Source organism: Pelodiscus sinensis, chromosome 33 (assembly GCF_049634645.1).
Source record: "Pelodiscus sinensis isolate JC-2024 chromosome 33, ASM4963464v1, whole genome shotgun sequence".
Taxonomy (NCBI): domain Eukaryota; kingdom Metazoa; phylum Chordata; order Testudines; family Trionychidae; genus Pelodiscus; species Pelodiscus sinensis.
Window position 1 is genome coordinate 5,154,981 of NC_134743.1, and position 24,144 is coordinate 5,179,124.

Consider the following 24,144-nt stretch of genomic DNA (forward strand, 5'->3'; position numbering starts at 1 on the left):
ATTCTCCTCTGTTGAGCATGTATTAATATTCTTTCTGTCTCTGAGCCAGTTTCTGCCCCATGACAGAATTTTGCCCCTCAGCCAGTGAGGCAGCTAGTAAATTTTTGAGTGGGATAGTAAATTAGCTGAAAAAAAATCATCTTGGGGCACTGACACTATTCGTGAATTTGAATTAAATGTGGCAAATAGTTTTTGGCTAAAAAATAGGTTTATATTAGAAAAGTAAAAAGTTTGTTTTGAACATTTTGAAATAAAATATGATTGCATTTTGAACTTTCAGTATATTTATTTTTCAAGGGCAGAAAAACACTCAAAAACAAAATTAAATGATACCTCAAAATGAAAACAAAACAAAAACAACAAAAATAACCTTTCCTTAAAGGGTTTAGTTTCTGATTTTTCATTTTGTAAAGCTTAAGGTGTTTTCAGTACAAAATAAAATGACAACAAAAACTACTCTTTTTTTTGTTTTTGTTTTGGTGAAAACCAAATAAAACAAAATCAGTTTTGCTTCAAAATTTACTAATTTTTTATTTTATTGAAAATCTCAATTTGTTGATTATCTCTATATACATTACTATACAAAACTTGTTTTTCTTTTTCAATTTTATTTTATTTTGCATATATTGAAAAAAGGAAATGTATATTAATAGTTGAATAGAGATTAAAAATAACAAAAAGAACATACTGAGTCCTATGATCAAATAGCAAAGTGAACTCTTTCACACATAACAGCCCAGCATACGTGTACAAAAATCTAATGATGATTTATAATACATCATCATCATCTATTTATATCAAACTCACATTTTCCCTTTGCACACAAGAAACTTTTCTGAAATTGACATATTGCCTCATCCTCAGTTAAGAAATGAAGTAGGTTAAATTCATGTTTCTCTTTATTTCTCTCTTCAGAATCAAAAAGTTCTACATATTTCCAGGTATCTGAAATGTTTCATCATTATGTGAGTGTCCTCTTCTGCTGGTTCTCAGACACTGAAATCAGTCTTTGAAAATGCTAAGCTGAGATGTTTTTCTTCCAACAGCCTGCACCTCTCATGGTATGTACATGTCTATAGGAAAATGAGAAGGAAACATGGAAAACTTTTACACACCTGCAGATCTCACATCAGTGATCCCCCAAAGAATTTCACCCTGTCCCAAACAAAGCACACCACTAATCGAAGTGAAGATTGCTGAGAAAGACATGATTTGTACAATCTGTATTCCAGAGACAGTATATAAATATTACAGGCTAAATTGTGACTTGGACTAAACACGGGAATAGGGGATGAGATGGATTCTGATGCCTCCAGTGTTTGCCTGGAGGTGGGTTCCAAGCAGGCAGAAATGAGGGAGAAACAATGCCATTCATTCAGCTCAATGGATGGAGAACTTGATGGGGCCCAGGGTGATTGGGACGCCCCCATAGAAAGCAAAGGAGAGCATTTATGGTAGATGCAGGGGTGCCCCTTCTTAACCCACTGGCTCTGTCCACCTATTGGCCAGCTGGGGATAGAGGGAAGCTGATTGGTCCCTTGCTGCCGGCTTTGATTCATTTAAGCCCTATCTTGGGGCACGTGGAGTTTCTTTTGGCTGCTTTTCAACAGCCACTGGCACGCGGTGTCTCCCATAATGGTAGTTTCAGAGCTGTATTTTTCCAGTACTAAGGGTTGGACCAGTGGCCTGTGTAAGTGTCAGGAAAAATATTTCTTCATGTTTGGGTCAAATTAGCAGAGACCTGGTGGGATTTTTGCCTTCCTCTGAGCACCTAGGAGGCACAGTTCAGTTAAGTAGGAATGGGATTTAGTAATTTTAAGAGGGATAAGGGATCTTTTGGAAAAGGCTTTATTTTCCGAAAGATCCGCATCTAGACTGGCGCTTTTTTCCAGCAAAGCTCCGAGCTGGAAAAAAGCGGCAGCCATTTTTATGCTAATGAAGTGGGGGAGATTTAAATCCCCACTTCATTTGCAATTGCAATATGTCTAATTTGCATCCCTTTTACGAAAAAGGGATGCAGTCTAGACTCAGCCACTCTGTTTCTTGAGTTGGGTGCATCACTTACTGTTCTCATATAGGTGAAAGGCAGACTTGTACTTCTGTTCAGAGCGATGAGAAGAACGAGGCACATCCTCTATGTCCAGATTTTGATAGATTGGATCTGGGGCTTCTTTGTCCTTTAAATAAATGGAGGCATGTTAAATTGGGTGAAAAAAGTGCCATTTTCAGGCTGAAATGCTGTCAGAAAGCTGATTTAGAAGCACGGTCATGTAACCTTGATCAAACATCCATCCCCATTATTAAATGTCAGGGGGGATTTAGTTAATTGATTACACGGAGTGAAATACTGGCTTCACTGAAGTCAATGGCAAAACTGCATCATGACTTTCACTTGAAATCTGAGTACAGGCAGTCCCCGACTTACGCGGATCCGACTTACGTCGGATCCGCACTTACGAACGGGGCTTTCTCGCCCCGGAGCTCACAGGCAGCGGTCAGCCACCTCGACCTCCGGGGCGAGAAAAGCTGCTCCCGGTGCCCCTGGTCTGCTGGGGACCATCTCCAGCAGACCAGGGGCATCGGGAGCAAAGCCGCAGCCCCGGCGGGTTTGCTTGCGGTGCCCCTGGTCTGCTGGAGACGGTTTTTGACCATTTTTTACCGTTTTAATTTGGAGTATACTTTCTCAAATAAAAATCTGTTTCACAAACTCGCTATCTGTAATTATGTACCTGTACAGTCCCTAAAAGCTCTGATCACAGCTGGGACCATGAAGTTTTACCATAGTAGAAACAATAATTTATTAGGAATGTGTTAAAGAAAATACATTTAAACAGGAAATTTTTTGCTATGTAATACGTCAGACTCACAGTATATGTTATAGCTTAACACCACATCATAATCACTTACCAAGCCATGGGACTCTCCAAAATTGTTATCTGCAAAAAAGAGGTCACATCTATAATAGTTGTTGTTAACATTGTTTCCGATAAGATTTTTCTCCCAGGAATGTAAAAAGTGTATTTGTGACTTTACAATATAGATTTAACTGGAGTGTCAGCAAATGTAAGGCCAGGTTTACACTTGGCCTGAGATCGATGCTCTAGAGATCAATCTTCTGGGGTTTGATTTAGTGGGTCTAATAAAGACCCACTATATCTATGGCTGATGGTGCTCCCATTGACCCCAGTACTCCTTGGGGTCATAAGGAGTAAGGGAAGTCAATGGGAGAGTTTCTTCTGCTGACTTCCTGCAGGGGATGCTGCAGAATTTTGACTTAAGGTACGTCGACTACAGCTACCCTATTCTCATAGCAGAAGTTGCATATTTTAATGTTGATTCTCTCATGTAGTATAGACCTAGCCTATAGGCACGGTATAGTTCCAAAAAGATTTTTTTTAAATATTTAAACTCATAGTTGATTACTGAAATTAACTTGTTATGATAGATAATTGGAGGAGGACCTGATTTGTGCTAGATGCATATTCAGGTAGATCTGCTTCTGAAATCTGTTATAATCAATGTAGATTTAAAATGCCAGTGTGGTCCAAACAACTACTCACTACAGTCAGAGTCAAGAGGCCTGGGATTATTCATGGTTCCTCCACTAAGGTGCTAATAGAGAGCAAAATAGGATGTCATGTTTCCTAATCAGGCATTAGATACCGTGCTGGTAAATTGGGTGCCTTTGCGGACAGAACCATTGGTAGTTATAAAAATTGTTGAAGATGAAAAATAATTCCAATGGTTATTCTTATACACGCTCTTAACTGACTTTTCAGAGATCCTGGCCACTGAATTACTATACACACTTCACAAAACTCCCCTTTCCTCCAAAAACCAAACAGCAAATGCATCTGTTGCTCAGATCAATAAGCGATTAATGTGTCTGATTTCCATACCGGAATACTCATCTTCAGTGACCTTATTGCTCTTCACACGGAGGCTTTGCAACCTAAAAAAGCAAAAGAAAAGTTTCAAAAGTGAACCAGGGAGATGAGTCAAATGTATGGTCTAAAACAGGGGTGGGCAATAATTTCTGCTGGGGAGAGGCGCACTCCAGGATATTGGATAGTGGTCGAGAGTCGCACTCTTTCATAATATTAATGGAGATGCGGGGTGTGGAATGGAGGCTGGGTACAGAAGGGAGCTTGAAGTAAGGGATTAGGGTGCAGGAGAAAGACTGGAGTCTGGGAGGGAGTTGGGATGAAGCAGGTGGTTGTGACCTAGGGCAGGGGACTAGATTCAGGAGGACAGGATGTAGGATATGACCTAGGGTAGGAGGAGATTGAGATCTGGGGAAGGAGATTGGGGTGTCAGATCTGGGAGGGGTATGGGTGAAATAGGGCTACACAGGGTTTGGATATGTTGGGGGGGGATAGTTGGGGCAGGAGAGGGCTGGGGTCCAGAAGCAGGCTGTGGCCAAGAGACTTACTTGTCAGCTGTCAAAATAATCTGCCTGCCTGCATAGCTTAAAATGTTTCCCAGACAGACAGCCTGCCTGCCTGGCCATGTGCTTCATGAATATTTGAGTCCAGGGAAAGGGGTGTGATTTTTCTAACTGCCTGTTATTCTAGCAAGCCATTCCCATTGGCTGATTTATGGCAGAAACCGGCCAATGGGAGTGTGCTGGAGGTGGGGTGACTCCTAAAACTTCCCCCCTCCTCTCCAGTTTCAAAACAAAAACAGAGCCCCGCAGCTGTGTTTCTGCACAGTGCATGGGCCTGAGGGGCTGCCGGGAAAGTTGGGGAGCCTGCTTGGTGGGCCAAATCCAGCCCACGGGCTGAGGCCTGCTATAAATAAGAGCTAGGCCTGGATCAAAATCCTGAAATTCATGTAGCTTGAACAAAGAGGTGGTGGAGGGTTGGAAGCCAAAACTCTATTCACACCTGAGCCACACAAAGGGTGTATCTAGACTACACTAGACTTTTGAAAGAGGATATGCAAATTCTGCGTGAATTTCCATATCGTCTCTTGAGTTCACTTTCAAAAGTGAAAGTAATGAAGATGCAGTTTTGTTGGTGAACCCTCCCGTTGGTTGACAAGCCGCATAAACCTCATTTTTTAAGGAAAAGCACCTTAATTACTTTCACTTGAAAGTGTGCTTTTGAAAGTGAGCTCGAAATTCCATGGGAATTTGCATATCCTCTTTCAGAAGTCTAGCGTCGTTTAGATACCCTTAAGTAGTCCCTATCTCAGCAATATATTCATCATTTTTTGAGGAGTATAGGATCTGACAAAAAAGCTTCCCGCTGTCAGCAGAACCGTGGCAGAACCGCGGCTAGACTTTACTTTCACTTTTGAAAGGGTGCTTGATTGGCACAGCACCCCAACGTGAGTATGCAAATGAAGCCTAGGATATTGAAATCCAGGGCTCATTTGCACTTTTGAAGTGCCTAATCTACATCCCTCTGTTGGCAGAGGGGTGTAGTTTAGACACAGCCAAGAAGGTGACATATTGCGTGAGAGTAATCTTGCTCTGTCTGTGACATGAGAGGTGATGGATTGCCCCCATGCTTACCTTTCTTGTTTCTTTTTAATTACAACTGGAAAAATAGGAAAAAAGTTTTAGAGAAAAACACCTTACCTCTAGCCATGATGTCAGCATGAGGGAGAGGAAATAAACAAACTACTTAAAGGATAAAGCCAGGGATTTGTTTCTGCAGTTCTGTTAAGATTTAGGTTAGGGGTTAGAGCTATGCAAAAGTACAGTGTTCGTCAGAGCTGATACAAAAATGGAGCAAAATTCACTTTTAGACTTTGTCTTTGGGTTTTTTGTTAAATATAAAAATTTGAAATTCCTCTAAGTTGATCTGGCAATAAAATTTTAAAATCAAGAAAAATGATTGGTGAGTGTTTTCTAGTTTATGTTTCAAATGCCAAAATGTAGATTTTCATCCAAATTTTGAAATTTGAAAAATAGTAATCAGCTTTTAAATTCAAAATAGTGGTGCTATTTCAGGATAATGTCCATTATCCTGAAATTGCATTCTGTGCTGTCTACACAAGAAACCCGTTATTTTGAAATATATTTGAAATAACGGTCATACAGCTTCCTGTAAACCTCATTGCATGAGGAATAAAGACGACGTCAGAACAGTGCTCTATTTCAAAATTTAGCACAGTGTAGACAGCACTACATTTCAAAATAGGCTATCTCAAAATAAGCTATGTAATTTGCATAGCTCAAATTGCGTTGCTTATTTCCAGCTTCATGCGACTGTGTAGAGATACCCTCAGAGTAAGTGATCAAATCCAACAAGCTGTGAGTCATATAGTTTTGGTCTCAGATCATGCAGATCTCATAAAATCAGCTGTTCTTGCAAGATTTTTTCCATGTCAAGTCAAATCCAAATCAGACTCAGAAAATACATCTCAAACCAAAACTGTAGACGCAAGTTATGATGAAGGGGTGATCAATTGTTCTCCATGTCCTTCAAGGTAGGACATAAAGTAATTATCTTAATTTGCAGCAAGGGAGGTCTAAGGTTAAGTAGTAGGTAAGGAGTGGAAACCCCTTTATAGGAGTATTTTGAGGACAGATTAGACAAATATCAGCCAGATTTCCAAAGTCCTGGCTAGATGATCTCTGAGGTCCTTTCCAGGCCCATGATTCTAAGTTCAGACCTCATGTTTTACACCCATTTTCCCCTATTCATCTTCACATGAGTTCACATGTCAGGTTCAGATTTTCTATACAGCAATTATTTAAATGTTATTCTCATCAGGTTCCCCATGTGAGGTGGTAATTTTTCATTTATACCTGTTCCTTTGTGAACAATGTGAGCTCTCCATATATACATACCTTTCTTCTTTTTAAGATAATACACCAGGGGCACAAGAAGGAACAAAACCACACCCACCGAAGCAGAAACTGTAATTATCAAGATTGTGATGTTTTCCTGTTCTAGAAAATGAAAAAAAACCATGGATAGTCACAGTGCATTAAGGTAGGTCTACACTGCAACACTATTCTGAAATAACTAGTGCTATTCTGAAATAACTCAGTTCGTGTCTACACAGCAGGCAGTTATTTCGAAATAGTATCAAAATACCATCAAGCTAGAGGACTTCTTACTCCAACTCCTGTGACCCTCATTGTACAAGGAGTAAGGGAAGTCAGAGGAAGAGAGCTCTATTTCCAAATATGTGTTGTGTAGATGCTCCCTATTTTAAAATAAGCTACACAATTGACATAGCTCAATTTGTGTAGCTTATTTCTAGTTAAACCCTGCTGTGTAGCACACCCTTAGAAAACAGGGGAGAGGTAGTCCTGGGAAAACTTGATCGAGAGGTGCACATTTTTAACAGAAAGGTTCATTATCACTAGAACTGTTTGCCAAGGGTCATGCTTGATGGACCATCACCAGCAATTTTTAGATTAAGATGGGACGCTTTCCTATAAGATTAGCTCCAGTACAAAGAGCAATTCATTCAAAGAGGTCCTATGGCTGGTATTACACAGAAGGTAAGAGGAGATGATCACAATGGTTCCTTCTGGACTTACATAAGAGGGGGTATGTCTACACTACCCTCCTAGTTCGAACTAGCGGGGTAATGTAGGCATACCGCACTTGCAAATGAAGCCCAGGATTTGAATTTCCCGGGCTTCATTTGCATAAGCGGGGAGCCGCCATTTTTAAATCCCTGCTGGTTCGAACCCCGTGTAGCGCGGCTACACGGGGCTCGAACTAGGTAGTTCGGACTAGGATTACTATTCCGAACTACCGGTACACCTCGTTCCATGAACTAGCGGGGTAGTGTAGACATACCCAGGGAGGGTAGGTTGGTCCTGAGGGTAACCAATGGATGGGGCAGCCGAGACCAGGGTTAACCTCAGCCAGACAAAAGCTTTCTCTGTGACCTTGTGAAAGTCACAGAATGTACTTTGGGCCTCACATTCCTGTCTGTAAAATGGGGACAATATCTCCCTACTTCATAGGGAAAGAAGTCCAAGATGGGAGAAGAGCAGTAGACACAACATCTGTTCTGACTTAGGGTGACAACCCACTATGCACCAGATCATCCAAATGGGGCTTATTAAGTGACATATAGGGAAAACCCTCCTTTTAATATTCAAGAAAGTGAAAAGTAAGTGAAGAGAAAGAAACATGCCACACAGGACCTAGCTGCATTGCAGAGCCTAGGCCGGCACAGCTATGCTGGCAGGAATTCCGGGGGGGATACAGAGTGACAGAATAACAAGGTGGGAGAAGTAATATATTTAATACGACCAGCTGCTGTTGAGAGGAAGACAAGCTTTGCAGACACCAAGGTCTCTCTCAGCAACAGAAATTGGCCCAATAAAGGCTATTATCTTGCTCTCCTTGTCTTTCTAATATTCAGGGACCCACGTAGCTAACAATGCACTAAATGCTGACAGAAGCCATTCTTCTCCTGGTGTAGTTACACCACTTCCTGGAAAGACAGCCTGACACGAGCATGCTTTTGTGGATGTAGTTGCATCTACACCAGGGTTCACCAGCATAACAATATCGACTGGGCTGTGTGAATTTTTTGCTTTCCTAGCTGAGGTGGCTGTGCCGACAGACCTTTGTCATGTCGACAAAGCCCCAGAACAAGCTTCTGCCCCTTAGCCCACAGACATTACCGAATGCATCATAGCAAATATAAATCTGTTACCTAGAAGAGGTGAATTCTCGGTCGGGCTGCTCCTAGGACTGGCACCTGCACAGTGCAAACACAGAAAATGGTTGGCATGAGAACAAATGGAGATAAAGGGGCCAAGAACAAATTCAGGCTGGGAATGTGGAGATGGTTTCTAAACATCAGAGGAGGGAGCCTCTCAGTGAGTGTGTGTGTGTGGGGGGGGGGGGGGGGTAAAGGGGAAGCAAACACAGTAGCTGGTTTGAAGACAGAGCTTGATAAGCTCATGGAGGAGACAATAAGATGGGGGCACCTGCAATAGCAAGAGCTAGATTTGCTAAGGAAGGAGCCTCCTTCCCGTCCTGTGCGCCCCCATGTTCCTATGAGTGACCCTCTTTGGAAATGCTGAGCCAGCCCCTTAACCCTCTTCTTATCTCAGTGGGAGTGTTTCCAGATGAGACAGAGGAACTGAAGAAACGTTCTGTCACCTCAGGCCCTATTAACATTCCGCTGGATTTCCCACAGGGCTCAGGGCAACAGGGGAAACTGCCCCCTTGGTTGAGGAGAGTCATTTCAAAACCACACATGATAATAAGTGGCCTGTTCACCGAAAGACTTCACCACTCTGGGGGCAGACTGATTGCTTACCAGTCTTCATGGGTACGTCTACACTACAGCGCTAGTTCGAACTAACTTAGTTCGAATTAGTTAATTCGAACTAAGCTAGTTCGAACTAACGCATCTAGAACTAAAAACTAGTTCGAACTAGCGTTTTGCCAGTTCGAACTAGTAAGTCCACATTGAGTGGACTCTGAACAGGGCTTAAGGATGGCTGGAAGCAGTGCCGGCAGGGCATAAAAGGAGGACTTAGAGCATGGAGATGCTGTCTCAGGCTAGCCGAGGGCTGCGCTTAAAGGGTCCCGACCCCCACCCCGGACACACAGTTCTAAGGGGTGCCCCGCTTGCAAAGAAGTTCTGGCTTGGAGTGCCCTGAGTGCCCACACTGGGCACATCACACCACTCGGCCATCAGCCCGGCTGCACTTGCCGCAGGCTGCCATCTGGGGAGAGGGAGTAATTGGGGGGCTGCAGGAGAGCTTCCACCCCCAGAAGCCCGCAGAGCCAGCCCAGTCCTCCCCATCAGGGGCTCGTACCCCATTCCTCCCTCACCTCCTTCCCTAGCCCCCCTTCTTATTGATGTACAAAATAAAGATAACGTTTCTTCCAATATTGACTCTGTCTTTATTGAACAAAAGTGGGGGAGACTGGGAAAAGGAGGTGGGAGAGGGGAAGAGAAAGGCTGGGAGAGGGGAGGGCAACTAACATGATCAGGGGTTGGGAACAGGTCCCAGATGAAGAGAGGCTACAGAGACTGGGACTGTTCAGCTTAGACAAGAGGAGACGGAGGGGGGACAGGATAGAGGTCTCTAAAAGCAGGGGTTGGGTGGAGAGGGTGCATTCAGAAAAGTTCTTCCTGAGTTCCCATAAAGAAGGACTAGAGGACACCAAAGGAAAGGACTGGGTAGCAGGCTTGAAACTAGTAAGAGAAAGTTGTTCTTCTTGACAAAGCAAAGAGTTAACCGGTGGAACTCCTTGCTGCAGGAGGCTGTGAAGGCTACAACTAGAACAGAGTTGAAAGGGAAGTGAGATCAAGTCATGGAGGTTGGGTCCATGGAGTCCTATTAGCCAGAGGGTAGGAGTGGTGTCCCTGCCCAAAGTTTGTGGAAGGCTGGAGAGGGATGGCACGAGACAAATGGCTTGGTCACTGTCTTCGGTCCATCCCCTCCAGGGTCCCTAGGGTTGGCCGCTGTCGGCAGACAGGCTACTGGGCTAGATGGACCTTTGGTCTGACCCAGGACGGCCATTGTAAGCTCAGGGCTCAGGGTCGGGGGTCTCAGTGGACCCCCTTGATTTTCATGCACACCTGCTCCTGGGTGGCCAGGCTGGCAGCTCTCCTGCCCTAGACGGCCACTTTCCTGTGCCTAGTGCGGAGATCGTGGACGAGGTCCACGATGTCCGCACTAGCCCAGGAAGGTGCCCGCCTCTTGCGGTCCAGGGCAAGCTCCCGGGAGCCGCCAGCCTGGTCCCGGCAAGAGGGGGTGGGCTGGGGGGCATCGGGTGGGTGGCTCTGTGCCGTGCCAGGTGCAGGGTCTGCCAGCTGGGTGCTGGCAGGCTTGCACCTGGCACGGGCACCGTAGCCAGCCCGTGCCCCTTTAAGGGGTCCGGGGCCGGGAGGGGGGCATAGAGTTTCCCTGGTGTTGGCCAGAGTGGCCACCAGGGAAACCTGGGGAGGGCTAGCCTCCCACTAGTTCGAACTAAAGGGCTACACAGCCCTTAGTTCGAACTAGCTAGTTCGAACTAGGCGTTAGTCCTCGTAAAATGAGGTTTACCTAGTTCGAACTAAGCGCTCCGCTAGTTCGATTCAAATTCGAACTAGCGGAGCGCTAGTGTAGCACCTATTAAAGTTAGTTCGAACTAACGTCCGTTAGTTCGAACTAACTTTGTAGTGTAGACATACCCCATGTTACCAAAGGCTTTCCCTATCCTGCCACATTTGCTACCTGTTTGAGCTGCTCACATATTTTTTCCCTGAGAAAAGTTTTTCTTTATAAAAATGCCTTTGTGAACAAACTAAAAATTGAAAAAACAGAAGCAAATTATTTCTTTGTTCTCCAATGAATATTTGAGCAATCATGTTTGAGCTTTGGTAAAAATGGATCTTGTTTGGTAAAAAATGATACGGAAACCCAGAAACGTTACCCACAAAATATTTGATTTCTATTTGTTTTTGAAAAAAAAAAAAAAAACCTGGAGAAGTTGCAAGGGAAATTTTGAAAGAACTGAAAAGTATTCAATAAAGGCCATAGAAAATACTTCACAGTTTTGTGGCTGAAATCATTTTAAATTCTGATAACAAATGAGTGCAATGTTTTATCCTTCAAGTAATTAGCACTGCCTTCTTACCTTTAACCTTCAAGTATTGAGTGATGCTTTGCTGAGAATGTGACACCTGGTCATCGTCATTTCTGTAAATGTATCCACAGGAAATATTGCCTGAGCTGCCAGTTACTCTGTAAGCTAAATCATAAGAGAATTTCCCCCTCCTGGCTTGCAGCCTTGAAATTTCCAGCCCATCTTTGCAAAAGAAAATAATGGTGACAGAGGCTCCGGTAGGGATGAAGCATCTCCCGCTAACAGTGTCCCCCTCCTTAGCAGAGGTCGTTCCCAGAAACATCTCAGCAGCAGGGAGTGGGCCTGGAAAAAGAAAAACTCAGTGACTCTTCCTGCTTACATGGTTCTTTCTCACATAACCAAGAGCCCACTGGCATGAGTGAGTGCAGGATCAGACCCTGCTAGAATTAATAGACTAATTGTCAGAGAGAACATTTTAGACTGAGATTGTCACAGGAGCTCAAAGCACTTAAATTGCCTTCAGACTGCAAACTGAGGGAGCCAGACAACCACCCAAGGTCCCTTTAATGGGTTTTCCTCTGATAGCGGGGAAGGGGCTGGGTTCTGTGACCCAAAAGGATCTTTCCAGTCCTATGTCCAATATCACAAACTACAGATCAGGCTGTTAGATTCTTTAGGAAATGCAATCTTCTGTTGTTGCTTTAGTTCCTGATCCTGCAATGAGCTATATAGGGGCAGCCTTCTGCACCCATGTGGGGTCCACTGACATTAATGGGACCCCATGAACTTCATAGAGATCACTGCAGTATCTGGAGATTACCTGCCCCTTGGTCAAATATTACTCTCACTCTAGAGAAATGTCATTGAGGTCAATGTAGTTTCCTTCGTTGGTTTTACTTCTGCAGCTGCTTTCACTCACCAGAAGAGGTACATCTGGAATCCTGCCATTGCTGCGAGGCAACACTCAGTGCTGGGGAAAAAGCAAATGTATTTTAGGGAAAGGAAATGAAACACAAGAAGAAACATTTCATTCTATTTTACAAGGTAGAATGTCCCTGCAGTACAAATGAAATAACATTTATGCATTAAACTGAGATTCACTAAAAGAGATTTCACCCCATTCTTTAAGAAGTGTTGATATTAAACCATATCTAGAATTAGCCACATTTGATACTTGTTGATCTTTTCAATTAAAAGTTCAGGCTTGTTTTTGTTTTTTTAGGAAGAGAAAGGCAGCAAATTTCTCATGATAATGTCCAGTAAGTTAATCATATTGTCATGTCATCTAAAAAATAATTTAATTGGATAAAAAGAAAGGTGAGAGTGATCCAGATATGTGAGCACTTAGGGCTGGTTGAAAAATGCCCATCAAAACCATTCAGTGGAGAATTGGGATTTTAGCTCAATGCAATTTTCTGCTCCCACTTCATGGGCTCTTTGCATTCCAGAGCAATGTAAAGGAGTATTGGGGTAAAGGAGAATTGGGCCCGAGTCTGCTCTCTCCCCCAGCATTTTTGCTCTAGTTTAATTGCACTTGGGCCCGATCCTTTATCACCCTGCACCTGGTGGAGTTCCAGTCCCAAGTCGGTGTAGATGATCCTACAAAGGGCTGAGGCAGCTGGGGGTGAAGGAGAGGGGAACAAGCTGAAACTCACCAAAGCTCCGCACACACAACACAGCCGAGAATCAGGCTACTCACAGAGGAGATGCAGACACAGCGCGAGAAGCCCTGCGAGATTCGCCATCCGCTGCCCCGCCCGAGAACTCTGGAGTGGTCTCTGCTCCCCGTAGCAGAGCCTCTGTCCTGCTCTGGCTTCCCCAGAGTATCACGCTGTGGAGAAAGTGCAGCTGTTCTGAACCCAGCCCTGACCCTCCTCTGCCCTTCCAGTCGTGGGGGGATCAGATGCACGTCAGCTCTCTGCTCTGCACCTCCCTCTTCTCCTGGAGGCTAGTGCAGCTCAGCAGCAGCCTTTCCACCCTGCTCCTTTCAGTAGGTGCAAAAACCCACAGTTTCTTCCCACACTGACCTCTCTCCCGCTCCATGGGGTGAGGCCGTGGGGACGCTGCAGGCCTGAGCTCTGAGCCTGCGCTTGCATAGAACCACTTAGAAGGTGGATGAGCAGTCTCTGAACCACTCTCTGGTCTGGGTGGCTGTGGTTTCAATCCTCTTTAGGGTTTCAATCGCTTCAGTTGCTCTCTTCTCAGGTGACCCATGCTGCTGCTGGCCTAGACGGACCGCGGCCTACTTCCCCCACTCAGACTAAGAACAGTGAGGGTATGTCTACACTAGAAAGTTAGTTCGAACTAACGGATGTTAGTTCGAACTAACTTTCCTAGGCGCTACACTAGCGCTCCGTTAGTTCGAACTTAATTCGAACTAACGGAGCGCTTAGTTCGAACTAGGTAAACCTCATTTTACGAGGACTAACGCCTAGTTCGAACTAGCTAGTTCGAACTAAGGGCTGTGTAGCCCTTTAGTTCGAACTAGTGGGAGGCTAAGGCTTCCCAGGTTTCCCTGGTGGCCACTCTGGCCTACACCAGGGAAACTCTATTGCCCCCCTCCCGGCCCCGGAGCCCTTAAAGGGCCACGGGCTGGCTACTCACTTTGTGCCAGTTGCAAGGCTGCAAGCACCCGTGCCTGCACAGCCTGCACCTGCCACAGGATGAGCCAGCCATCCGAGGGTTCCCAGCCCTCCACTGCTCCCCACGACCAGCCTGGCGGCTCCCGGGAGCCTGCCCGGGGGCGCAAAAGGCGGGCGCCCGCCTGGTCAAGTGCGGAGATCTTGGACCTCATCGAGGTTTGGGGGGAAGCCTCAAATGTCCACGATCTCCGCACTAGCCACCGGAACGCGGCCGTCTACGGACGCATGGCTGCCAGCCTGGCCGCCAGGGGCCACCAGCGCAGCCGGGAGCAGGTGCGCTGCAAGATTAAAGACTTGCGGCAGTCCTACTCCCGGGCCTGCCTGCCAGGGGCTGACCCGGAGGCCTGCCCCCACTTCCATGCCCTGGACCGCATCCTTGGGCCTCATGCCGTCCCTGCCCCCCGGGACGTGATTGACCCCGGGGCAGAGGGACCGCTCCTGGACACCGAGGAGGAGGAAGAGGGCTCTGAGAGCCAGGAGCCTGCCGCCAGCCTTCCCAGGACCCGGGACCCCCGAGGCACCCCACAGAGCCGCTCGCCTGCATCATCAGAGGCCGGGGAGGCGTCCACCTGTGAGTACCCTCGTGTTCCCCTTATGTGTACGGGGGGCTGGGGCGAGAGGGAGCCCCGGGACCGTGCGCCTGAGCCTTGCCCACCACGGAGCAGCAGCTGGGGATCCTGCAGGGGCCCTGGCCTTGCAGAGGGGAGCTGGGTTTCACACACCTGGGCCCTTGGGGTAATTGACCGCTGGTCTTCTTGCACCACAGCTGCAGCACCGGGGCCTGCAGGGCGCACCACACCGCCTGCAGCAGCCGCCCGCGCCCGGGCAAGCAGGACAGCCAGGAACCAGGAGGACTACCAGAGGCGGCATCTCCGGTTCCTGGACCGACAGCTCCGTCTCCAGGACCACTGGGTCCAGGAGGACCTCAGGCTGCGCCAGAGGAGTCTGGAGGCCCTGGAGGAGCAGGGCCGTGCCCTGCGAGGCCACCTCCAGAGCCTGCTAGACCGCTTTCCATTTCCTCCTCCCCCTGCTCCCCCTCTTGCTCCCCCTCTTGCTCCCTCTGCTCCCCCTCTTTCTCCCCCTCTTGCTCCCCCTGCTCCCCCTGCTCCTCCTGCTTCCGCTCCTGCTTCCGCTCCTGCTTCCTCCACACCCCCTGTCCTCTCTGCCCCCCCCTCCACAACCATTCCCCACCGACGCCCCCGGACCCGCAGTGTGGCGAGACGGGAGAGGCACCCAGACTCCCACCCCTGAGCTTTCCTTTCCCTTCCTCCCTTCCCTCCCCTCCCCTTCCAGCTCCCTCGTCCCAGGTTTCCCCCTCCCTTCTCTCACCTTCATTCCTCCCTCCCCCACCCCAGTTCTCTGAAATAAACAGACGTTTTTGTTTGAAAAACAGGTGTCTTTATTGTACAGTAGATAGGGAGGGGAAAGGGGAAGGGGGGGGTAGGGTGGAAGAAGGCCCCGGTGGGGCATGCAGGGAGAGGTCAGTCCTCCTCCTCCTCCACCTGGAAGCTCTCCCGCAGGGCTTCCCGGATCCGGATGGCCCCCTGCTGGGCTTCCCGGACGGCGGCGGTGCGGGGCTGACCGTAGTGGCCAGCCATGCGGTCAGCCTCAGCCATCCAGGCTGGCAAGAAAGCCTCCCCCTTCCGCTCACACAAATTGTGGAGCACACAACATGCCGCCACCACGGGAGGGATGTTGTGCTCGGCCAGGTCCAGACGGGTGAGGAGGCATCGAAAGCGGGCTTTCAGTCGCCCGAAGGCCCCCTCCACCACGATGCGGGCCCTGCTCAGCCTGTTATTGAAGGCCTGGCGGGAGGGATTGAGGTGCCCCGTGTAGGGCTTCATGAGCCAGGGCTGCAGTGGGTAGGCGGCATCCCCCACCAGGCAGACGGGCATGTCCACGTCCCCGACCCTGATGTGGCGGTTGGGGAAGAAGGTCCCGTCCTGCAGCCGCTGGCACACGGAGGAGTTCCGGTACACCTGTGCGTCGTGTGCTTTGCCGGACCAGCCCACATTGATGTCCGTGAACTGTCCCCGGTGGTCACACACGGCCTGCAGGATGACGGAGAAGTACCCCTTTCTGTTGACGTACCGGGACGCCTGGTGTTCCGGGGCACGGATGGGGATGTGCGTCCCGTCGATGGCCCCCCCGCAGTTGGGGAAGCCGAGGGCGCCGAATCCCCGGATGACGGCGTCCGGGTCGGCGAGGCGGACCACCCTGCGGAGCAGCACCCGGTTGATGGCCTTGACCACCTGCGGAGAGAGACACAGCAAAGCGTCAATCAGTGGGGCGCCTGGGTGGCTGGGAGCGTGCGTGCCCTGGCAGTGCCCCGCGCCCCACTCCCGGAAGCAACCCCCCTGGTGGCGTGTAGTACGGCCGGGACAGCCCGACCCCTCCGGTGCGGGGCGCCTTCGCCTCCTCCCGCCCCCCCCTTTGTCCCTGGGGCGGCCCATCCCCTCCTCGCAGCCCCCCTCCGCCCCGGCTCGGTGGCCGACGAGCGCCGTACCTGCATGAGCACTGCTCCGACAGTGGATCTCCCCACGCCGAACTGGTTCCCGACGGATCGGTAGCTGTCCGGCGAGGAGAGCTTCCAGAGGGCGATGGCCACCCGCTTCTGGAGGGGGATGGCGGGCCTCATGCGAGTGTCCCTTCTTTGCAGGGCAGGGGCGAGCCACTCACAGAGCTCCAGGAAGGTGTCCCTCCTCATCCTAAAGTTCTGGGTCCACTGTCGGTCGTCCCAGCGCTCCAGGACGATGCGGTCCCACCAGTCGCTGCTGGTGTCCAGACGCCAGATGCGGCGGGGCACGCCGGTGCCGGGGCGCCGCCGCGGCTCCTCCACGGCCCCCAGGACGGCCAGGCGGAGAGGCAGGGGGCTGACATTCCCCAGGTGGTGCCAGGCAGCCTCGAGCCATTGGTGGCAGGCTTGCAGCAGCAAGTCCAGAACGTGCACCAGAAGGTGCAGGGCGAGCCGTGGCTCCATGTTGCCACCTGCGGCAGTCCCCCCCGAAGGGAAGCACCGACACAGACGGGCACAGAGACCAACGCTTTGCTGTCCCTCGGCGAGGTTGGCAAGCAAGCAGGAAAAGCTGAGAACCGGCTGTCCAGGGGGGGTCCCTTTAAGCACGAGCCTCAGATAGCCTCAGACAGCAGCCACACAAAGCAACTGCTGACCTGATGCCCTGCCAGAACCGGTTTCAGCTGCCCTTAAATGCCCCCCTGCGTCCAATCAGTGTGGACGCGCTAGTTCGAACTAGCAAAACGCTAGTTCGAACTAGTTTTTAGTTCTAGATGCGCTAGTTCGAACTAGCTTAGTTTGAATTAACTAATTCGAACTAAGTTAGTTCGAACTAGCGCTGTAGTGTAGACGTACCCTGAGACGCTTACTGCCGTTCACCCCATGAGACTCAACGTGGATTTTCCCACACATGATGGCTTTGCTGGTGCACCCATGGGGAAAAATTAATGGGTTCAAGCCCTGGCAGCGACTCACCCATCAGTAATGCTCCAAGAATTTGATTCCAAAGCCCAGCACTGTACTGAGCCTCGGGTGTAACCAGGCTGAATTGCCCTTAGGGTATGTCTACACTACCCCGCTAGTTCGAACTAGGAGGGTAATGTAGGCATACCGCACTTGCAAATGAAGCCCGGGATTTGAATTTCCCGGGCTTCATTTGCATAAGCGGGGCGCCGCCATTTTTAAAACCCCGCTGGTTCAAACCCCGTGCAGCGCGGCTACACGGGGCATGAACTAGGTAGTTCGAACTAGGATTCCTAGTTCGAACTACCTAGTTCGTGCCCCGTGTAGCCGCGCTGCACGGGGTTTGAACCAGCGGGGTTTTAAAAATGGCGGCGCCCCGCTTATGCAAATGAAGCCCGGGAAATTCAAATCCCGGGCTTCATTTGCAAGTGCGGTATGCCTACATTACCCTGCTAGTTCAAACTAGCGGGGTAGTGTAGACATACCCTTACTTAGTAAGAACCCCTTTATGAACATAGAGGAGAATCACTTTTAAAAACAAAAGGGAAAAGTTAGGGCCTGATGCATGGTTCAGTGGGAGCTTTGCTGGAGGGCAGGCAGCAGACATGAGCCCTCTGCACTTACCTGAAAAGGAGATTATGCTGACACATGTCATGACTCAAGAGGTGGATTTTCAGGATGTAGATCATTCGTGAGCATGCTCAGTCAGTTGGGCCTGGGACGCTCTCAGCATTTCCCAGTGGCTTGCAAGAGTGGGCCAGCCACTGCAGTAACAATGGTGTAACACCAACAACTGTTTTCAAGTATCTAAAAGGGTGTTATAAGGAGGAGGGAGAAAAATTGTTCTGGGCTTCTGAGGAGAGGACAAGAAGCAAGGGTATGTCTACACTACCACCCTAGTTCAAACTAGGGTGGTTAATGTAGTCAATCGAAGTTGCAAATGAAGCCCGGGATTTAAATATCCCGGGCTTCATTTGCATCTTGCCGGGCACCGCCATTTTTAAATCCCCAGTAGTTCGGACTCCGTGCCCGCGGCTACACGCGGCACGGAGTAGGTAGTTCGAATTAGGCTTTCTAATTCGAACTACCGTTACACCTCGTTCCAGGAAAGCCTAATTCGAACTACCTACTCCGTGCCGCGTGTAGCCGCGGGCACGGAGTCCGAACTACCGGGGATTTAAAAATGGCGGCGCCCGGCAAGATGCAAATGAAGCCCGGGATATTTAAATCCCGGACTTCATTTGCAACTTCGATTGACTACATTAACCACCCTAGTTCAAGCTAGGGTGGTAGTGTAGACATACCCCAATTGGTTTAAACTGCAGCAAGGGAGGTTTAGGTTGGACATTAAGAAAAACTTCCTAACTGTCAGGGTGGTTAAACACGGGAATAAATTACCTAGGGATGCTGTGGAACCTCCATCACGGAGATATTTAAGAGCAGCTTAGACAAACAACTGCTAGGAATGATCTAGATGGATACTTGGTACTGCCAGGACTACCGAGGACTGGACTTTATGACCTCTTGAGGTTCCTTCCAGTTCTATGATTTTATGAAGTTACCCTTGCCTTTGCCTGGGTACTTCAAAGCAGGGGGCCGGTGTGGGGGGTGTGCAGGAGTCAGGATAAGACCTGTGGATGTAGGGAGCTCAGAGAAGGAGGCTAGAGTAGTTGGAGGGTTTGAGAGTGAGGGTTGGGATCGTGGAAAGGAGTGGGGGGTGCAGGATTCAAGGCAGGAAGTGGAAAGGGGCTCAGTGTAGTGGGTGAGAGTGTCCACTGGCTTCTCCCCAGGTGGGGGAGAGCAGCCCAGGGCAGCGGGGACTGTGCACCCTGCCCCGCTGGCTTGTCCCTGGTGGCTAGCAGGGGCTCTCTCCCCACTGGTCCAGCTTAAGGTGGGAGGGGCTCTCTCCCTCCCCCTTAGCACCTCCCGTATATTAATTGTGGACCTAACAGTGTAATGTGGGAACCAAAACTTTTGCATTTCCTGACAGCTGAATGCTTGCAGCTGTTGCCGTAACATCGCTGCTAGTTCTTTATTTGGCTGATCAAGATGATGAGATTCAGTCTAACCCCTTTTCCTGTAACCTCGCCGGGCTCCACCACAGCGCTTTCACTGTGGCTTCCCCCTAGGAGGCTGCCCTGAGAGAGGCCCCATGAGAACCTCTCTCCTGAGAAGCACAGCAGCATTTCCTGGAAGTAGCAGTTGCTCAGAGCTCTGCATTCAGCTCAATTCACAACAGAGTGACCGGAGAGCAAGTGTGAGAAATCAGGCCGAGTGCTGGGGGAGGTAATAGAAACCTATGTGAGACAAAGCTGCTAATATTGAAACAGTTCCTAGCCAATGAGGAGTAACAGAAGGGGAGTTGTGTTATTGTGTAGCTGCAAAAACTAGGAGTCTGGTGGCACTTTGGGGCGTTGGAAATGTCACCCAAGGGAATTAGCTGTGTGGGATGCTTCCTATTATTCAGTAATAGAAATGTAGCCATGTTAGTCTGGTGTAGATGAAGCAAAATACAGGACTATGTAGCACTTTAAAGACTAACAAGATGGTTTATTAGATGATGAGCTTTTGTGGGCCAGACCCACTTCCTCAGAAGTTGATCTGAGGAAGTGGGTCTGGCCCACGAAAGCTCATCATCTAATAAATCATCTTGTTAGTCTTTAAAGTGCTACATAGTCCTATTATTCAGGCAGAGTAATGTAGTCATGGGTGTAGCAAAGTGGCACTCATTCAGTTAGCCTCTACCCCTAGATTTAATGGGAGTTGGGGTGTGTCTACACAGCACAGGTATTCCAAAATAACAATGTGAGCATCCACACAGAAATTCTGTTATTTTGAAATAAATTTGAAATAACAGGTGGCTTATTCTGACTTCTGTAAACCTCATTCCATGAGGAATAACGCCTCTTCTGCAATAGCTATTTTGGAACAGCAGTAGTATGGATGCTCCACTGCTGCTATTTCAAAAGAGGGAGTGAGGTGCCTGCTGCTCCGCCTCCTCCTGCCGCTGCCTGAGCAACCACAGATGCCAGAGCTGAGCCACGGGGAACAGCCAGCTGTAGACCAGCGGTTGAGAATCGCGGGTCTAGATCCTCCCTGACAGGTGTCTGTCCAACCTGCTCTTACGTATCTCCAGTGATGGGGATTCCACAGGCCTCCCCAGGCAACTTATTCCAGTGTTTCACCACCCTGCCAGCTAGGAATGGATAATTGGAGGGACCTGCTTGTTTATCTGGGTCGTATGTTAACCCTGCAAGTGACCCAACCCTTAAAACAGACCAGGATATTCCTATATGACTGTCTCATAGCCAGGTTCAGTATGACCTTGTACGGAGAGCACCCGGTCTAGTTTTTCACAGGTGGACAGGCCTAAAATGAGTGTCACTTTGGCATTACGATAAACAGGAGCCTGTATGTGGTATTTTTACATTTGGTTCTAGGAATGCACCTCCCTTTCACTGGTATATTCATTCCGGAAAAACCAGTTACTTTTATTTTGGTTGGTCTTCCTTTCAGTTGTTCATAATCTTGTTCAAACACAATCATAACCTGAGCTCCTGCAACCAGTCTGAATGGAATACTTGTTTCATTCACTTTTGGAGGCAGAATCCAGTCCCTCTTTTCAGATTTGCTTGACCCCAGTACATCTGTGTAAAACTTCTCAAACAATTTGTCTTCAGTTGAATGCACTTAACTTTTCTGCACCGGGGAGCCACTGAATTTTGCAAAATAATTATTTTCCATACATTTATGACTCAGTCTCCCAAGAGCTAAACATTGGTTTGGGCCATGGTGTGCTACACACATTTCATATAATTGTCTGTACTCAGTGTCACTGCTAGCATTTATAGAGGGTGTTTCAACTGTTTGGTTTTATCTTTTATCTTTTCAGACTATCTTCTTTTGTACTTAGTATGGGTATGACTACATTACAGCGCTATTTCAAATTATCTAAATTCGAAATAGTTAATTTGAATTAAGCTAATTTGAAATAATGCATCTATGCAAAAAAGCAATTTTGAAATAGCATTTTGCTATTTTGAAATAGCGCATCCACACTGAGTGGACCCTGAACCAAAGTTAAGGCTGGCCTGAACCAGTGCCGACAGGGCATCAGGTTAGGACTTAGCGTGTGGGGCTGCTGCCTGAGGCTAACTGAGCTCCATGCTTTAAGGGACCCTACCTCCAACCAGGGGGAGACAGTTCTCAGGGTTCCCCACTTGCTTGTCTACCTTGATGAGGGACAGCAAAGCAGTACTGTCTTGGAGTGCCCTGAGTGCCCACAATAGGGACACCACAGCACTCGGCCACATGGAGCCAGAGCTGCACCTGGGCATGCCAATGCATCTCGTGGAGTCGTTGCCAAGAGCCTGGTAGCACTTGCTGCAGGCTGCCATCTGGAGGGTTCATTAGGGGGCTGTCAGGATCCAGGAGGCCCTGTGGGAGAGTGTCCACCCCGAGGAGCCTTCAGAGACTCCCCAGTCCTCCCCACCACGGGATCATGCCCCATTCCTCCCTCACATCTTTCCACTTATCCCTCCCTAGCCCCCCTTACTGATGTCAAATAAAAGACACGTATGTTCAAAAATAGAAACTGGGTTTGCTGAACAAAACTGGGGGGAGGAATGAACCTCTGGGAAGACTGGGAAAAGGAGGTAGAAGAGGGCAAGAGAGAGGGTGGGAGAGGGGAGGGGAAAACCTGGGAGGAAGGAGCTGGAAGGAGGAAGCAAGGGGAAGAAGGGGGAGGGGAAGCTCAGGGCTCAGGGTTGGGGGCCATACCAGACCAACTTGAGTTTCATGCCAACCTGCTCCTGGGTTCATATGTGGCCTTTGGTGGCCAGGCTGGCAGCTATCCATCTAGTGTGGAGATCATGGAGGTTGGAGGCATCTCCCCAAACCTGAATAAAGTCCATGATCTCCACCCTGTCAGGCTCCTGGGAGCTGGCAGACTGCTCCTGGGGAGTGGTGGAGGGCTGGCTGCCAGTGGCTTGCTGGCTCATGTTTTGGGGCCACTGGGTCAGAGGCCCCGGTGGCCACTGCTAGTTCTGGGCTGGCAGGCTTGAACTGGCACAGGCACTGTGGCCAGGGTGCACCCCTTTAATGGCTCTGGGGCTAGGGGAGAGGAGAGTAAGTTTTCCTGGTTGTGCCCAGAGTGGCCATCCGGGCTACCTGGGAAGGGCTGGAGGCCCCCTATTTCGAATTAAGTGTCTACACAGCACTTAATTTGAAATAGGCATTTTGAATTTGGCATTACTCCTTGTAGAATGAGGTTTACCAAATTCAAATTAAGGGCTCTGCTATTTCAAATTAAATTTGAAATAACGATTTGCATGTTAATTTGAAATAACAGCTGTTATTTCGAATTAACTTTGCAGTGTAGACATGCCCTATGTGAATAACTCCTTCTGGTGAATTCACCAGTAAAGTTACAGGTTTCACTGATTCTCCTGTGACATCTTGTTCTATGGTCACATAAATTTTTTGCATACATGTAAAAAAGTGTCTCCCAAAGTTCTCATTGCTTTTTGGCATGCAATGTTCCTCATATTTACTTAACATTTTGATTGGGACCTTCAATAAAATTAAAGGTGTTATAAATATCCATTGTCTCCTCTCCGAAAACATGCAAAAGATGGATGATTTCACTCTATTATTTTTCTCCTAAATACAATTCAAATCTCTGTCAGAGTTTTTTACTTATGTACTGCACCATCGCCTGACAGTCACAGACTACTTGCAGGTTGTGACATATCCATGTTGACCTTCCTTCCCTTCTTAAGCTTGTCAAGCTGCTATTGTGCTTATAAAACACATTGAAAGGCTTTTGTTTCTCTTCTGTTTGCAGATCCATTTGCTCCCCTTTCCTCTCCTTTCAGTTTCAAACACAGGAGTTAACCTCAAAATGACTGCTGCAGTCTCCTTCTCGTTCCCATAGGATGTCTTGGGGGGCTTGTTCTACTCCAAACCACTGAGTGAGCAAGGAACACAACTTTTATCAAAAGGAACCAGTGAGTGTCTATGGTGAACTGCTGCGTGCTGCCAGATCGTGTTTTCACCCTCGACTTCCAGGGCATGGCTCGGAATTCCTATGGTCCTTAAGCGGGAGCCTCTTTAAATAATAACCTTGTACAAACACACCTCCACACCTGCTGCCCCTGCAGTGGGAGGGAACAGATTAGGTGAGATCAGTTTAGCTGCCTTAGCCTTGCAGGTGATCCTTGCCTCCTGATGTGTAAGAAAGTGGGGGGGGAAAGCCACTTTCCTCATTACAAACATTTCATTGAAAAAAGTTTGAAATTTGAACATTTTCACTCACCGTTCTGCTACTCCCATTCAGAGATATTTCCAAAGCAGTGCATGGTGGTTAGGCTGGTGTTTATATAGGACCTAAAGGGCTGTTTTGCAGAAGGAGAGAGGAGCAATAAATCTACAGCCACACCCAATCCCTTTCCCTACATGGAGAAACTGCTTTCGGTTTCACCTCCTGGATTAATAGATAACTTTGGCA

General features: G+C 48.4%; 2 protein-coding genes across 6 annotated transcripts; one reads left to right on the forward strand and one right to left on the reverse strand.

Annotated features, from left to right (window-relative positions):
• Window positions 1–542: 542 nt before the first annotated feature.
• Window positions 543–24,084, reverse strand: LOC106732819 (uncharacterized). 5 transcript variants are annotated; one of them, XM_075914250.1, is made up of 11 exons: window positions 23,953–24,084; window positions 18,261–18,443; window positions 12,436–12,486; window positions 11,568–11,858; window positions 8,641–8,685; window positions 6,803–6,904; window positions 5,519–5,543; window positions 3,900–3,952; window positions 2,908–2,936; window positions 2,066–2,177; window positions 558–1,073 (listed from the first exon to the last, which is right to left on the reverse strand). In XM_075914250.1, exons 2-11 carry the CDS (start codon window positions 18,289–18,291, stop codon window positions 1,057–1,059), a joined length of 756 nt encoding a protein of 251 aa, XP_075770365.1. In that variant the 5' UTR covers window positions 18,292–18,443; window positions 23,953–24,084; the 3' UTR covers window positions 558–1,056. The 5 variants fall into 5 exon arrangements, with proteins under 5 accessions (XP_075770366.1, XP_014435024.2, XP_075770365.1 ...); XM_014579538.3 differs by lacking the exons at window positions 18,261–18,443; window positions 23,953–24,084 and adding an exon at window positions 13,216–13,784 and having other exon boundaries at window positions 555–1,073; XM_075914253.1 differs by lacking the exon at window positions 18,261–18,443 and having other exon boundaries at window positions 566–1,073; window positions 23,953–24,078.
• LOC142823321 (uncharacterized) lies at window positions 14,310–15,471 on the forward strand. The gene is made up of 2 exons (XM_075914248.1): window positions 14,310–14,729; window positions 14,925–15,471. Exons 1-2 carry the CDS (start codon window positions 14,384–14,386, stop codon window positions 15,407–15,409), a joined length of 831 nt encoding a protein of 276 aa, XP_075770363.1. The 5' UTR covers window positions 14,310–14,383; the 3' UTR covers window positions 15,410–15,471.
• Window positions 24,085–24,144: the final 60 nt, after the last annotated feature.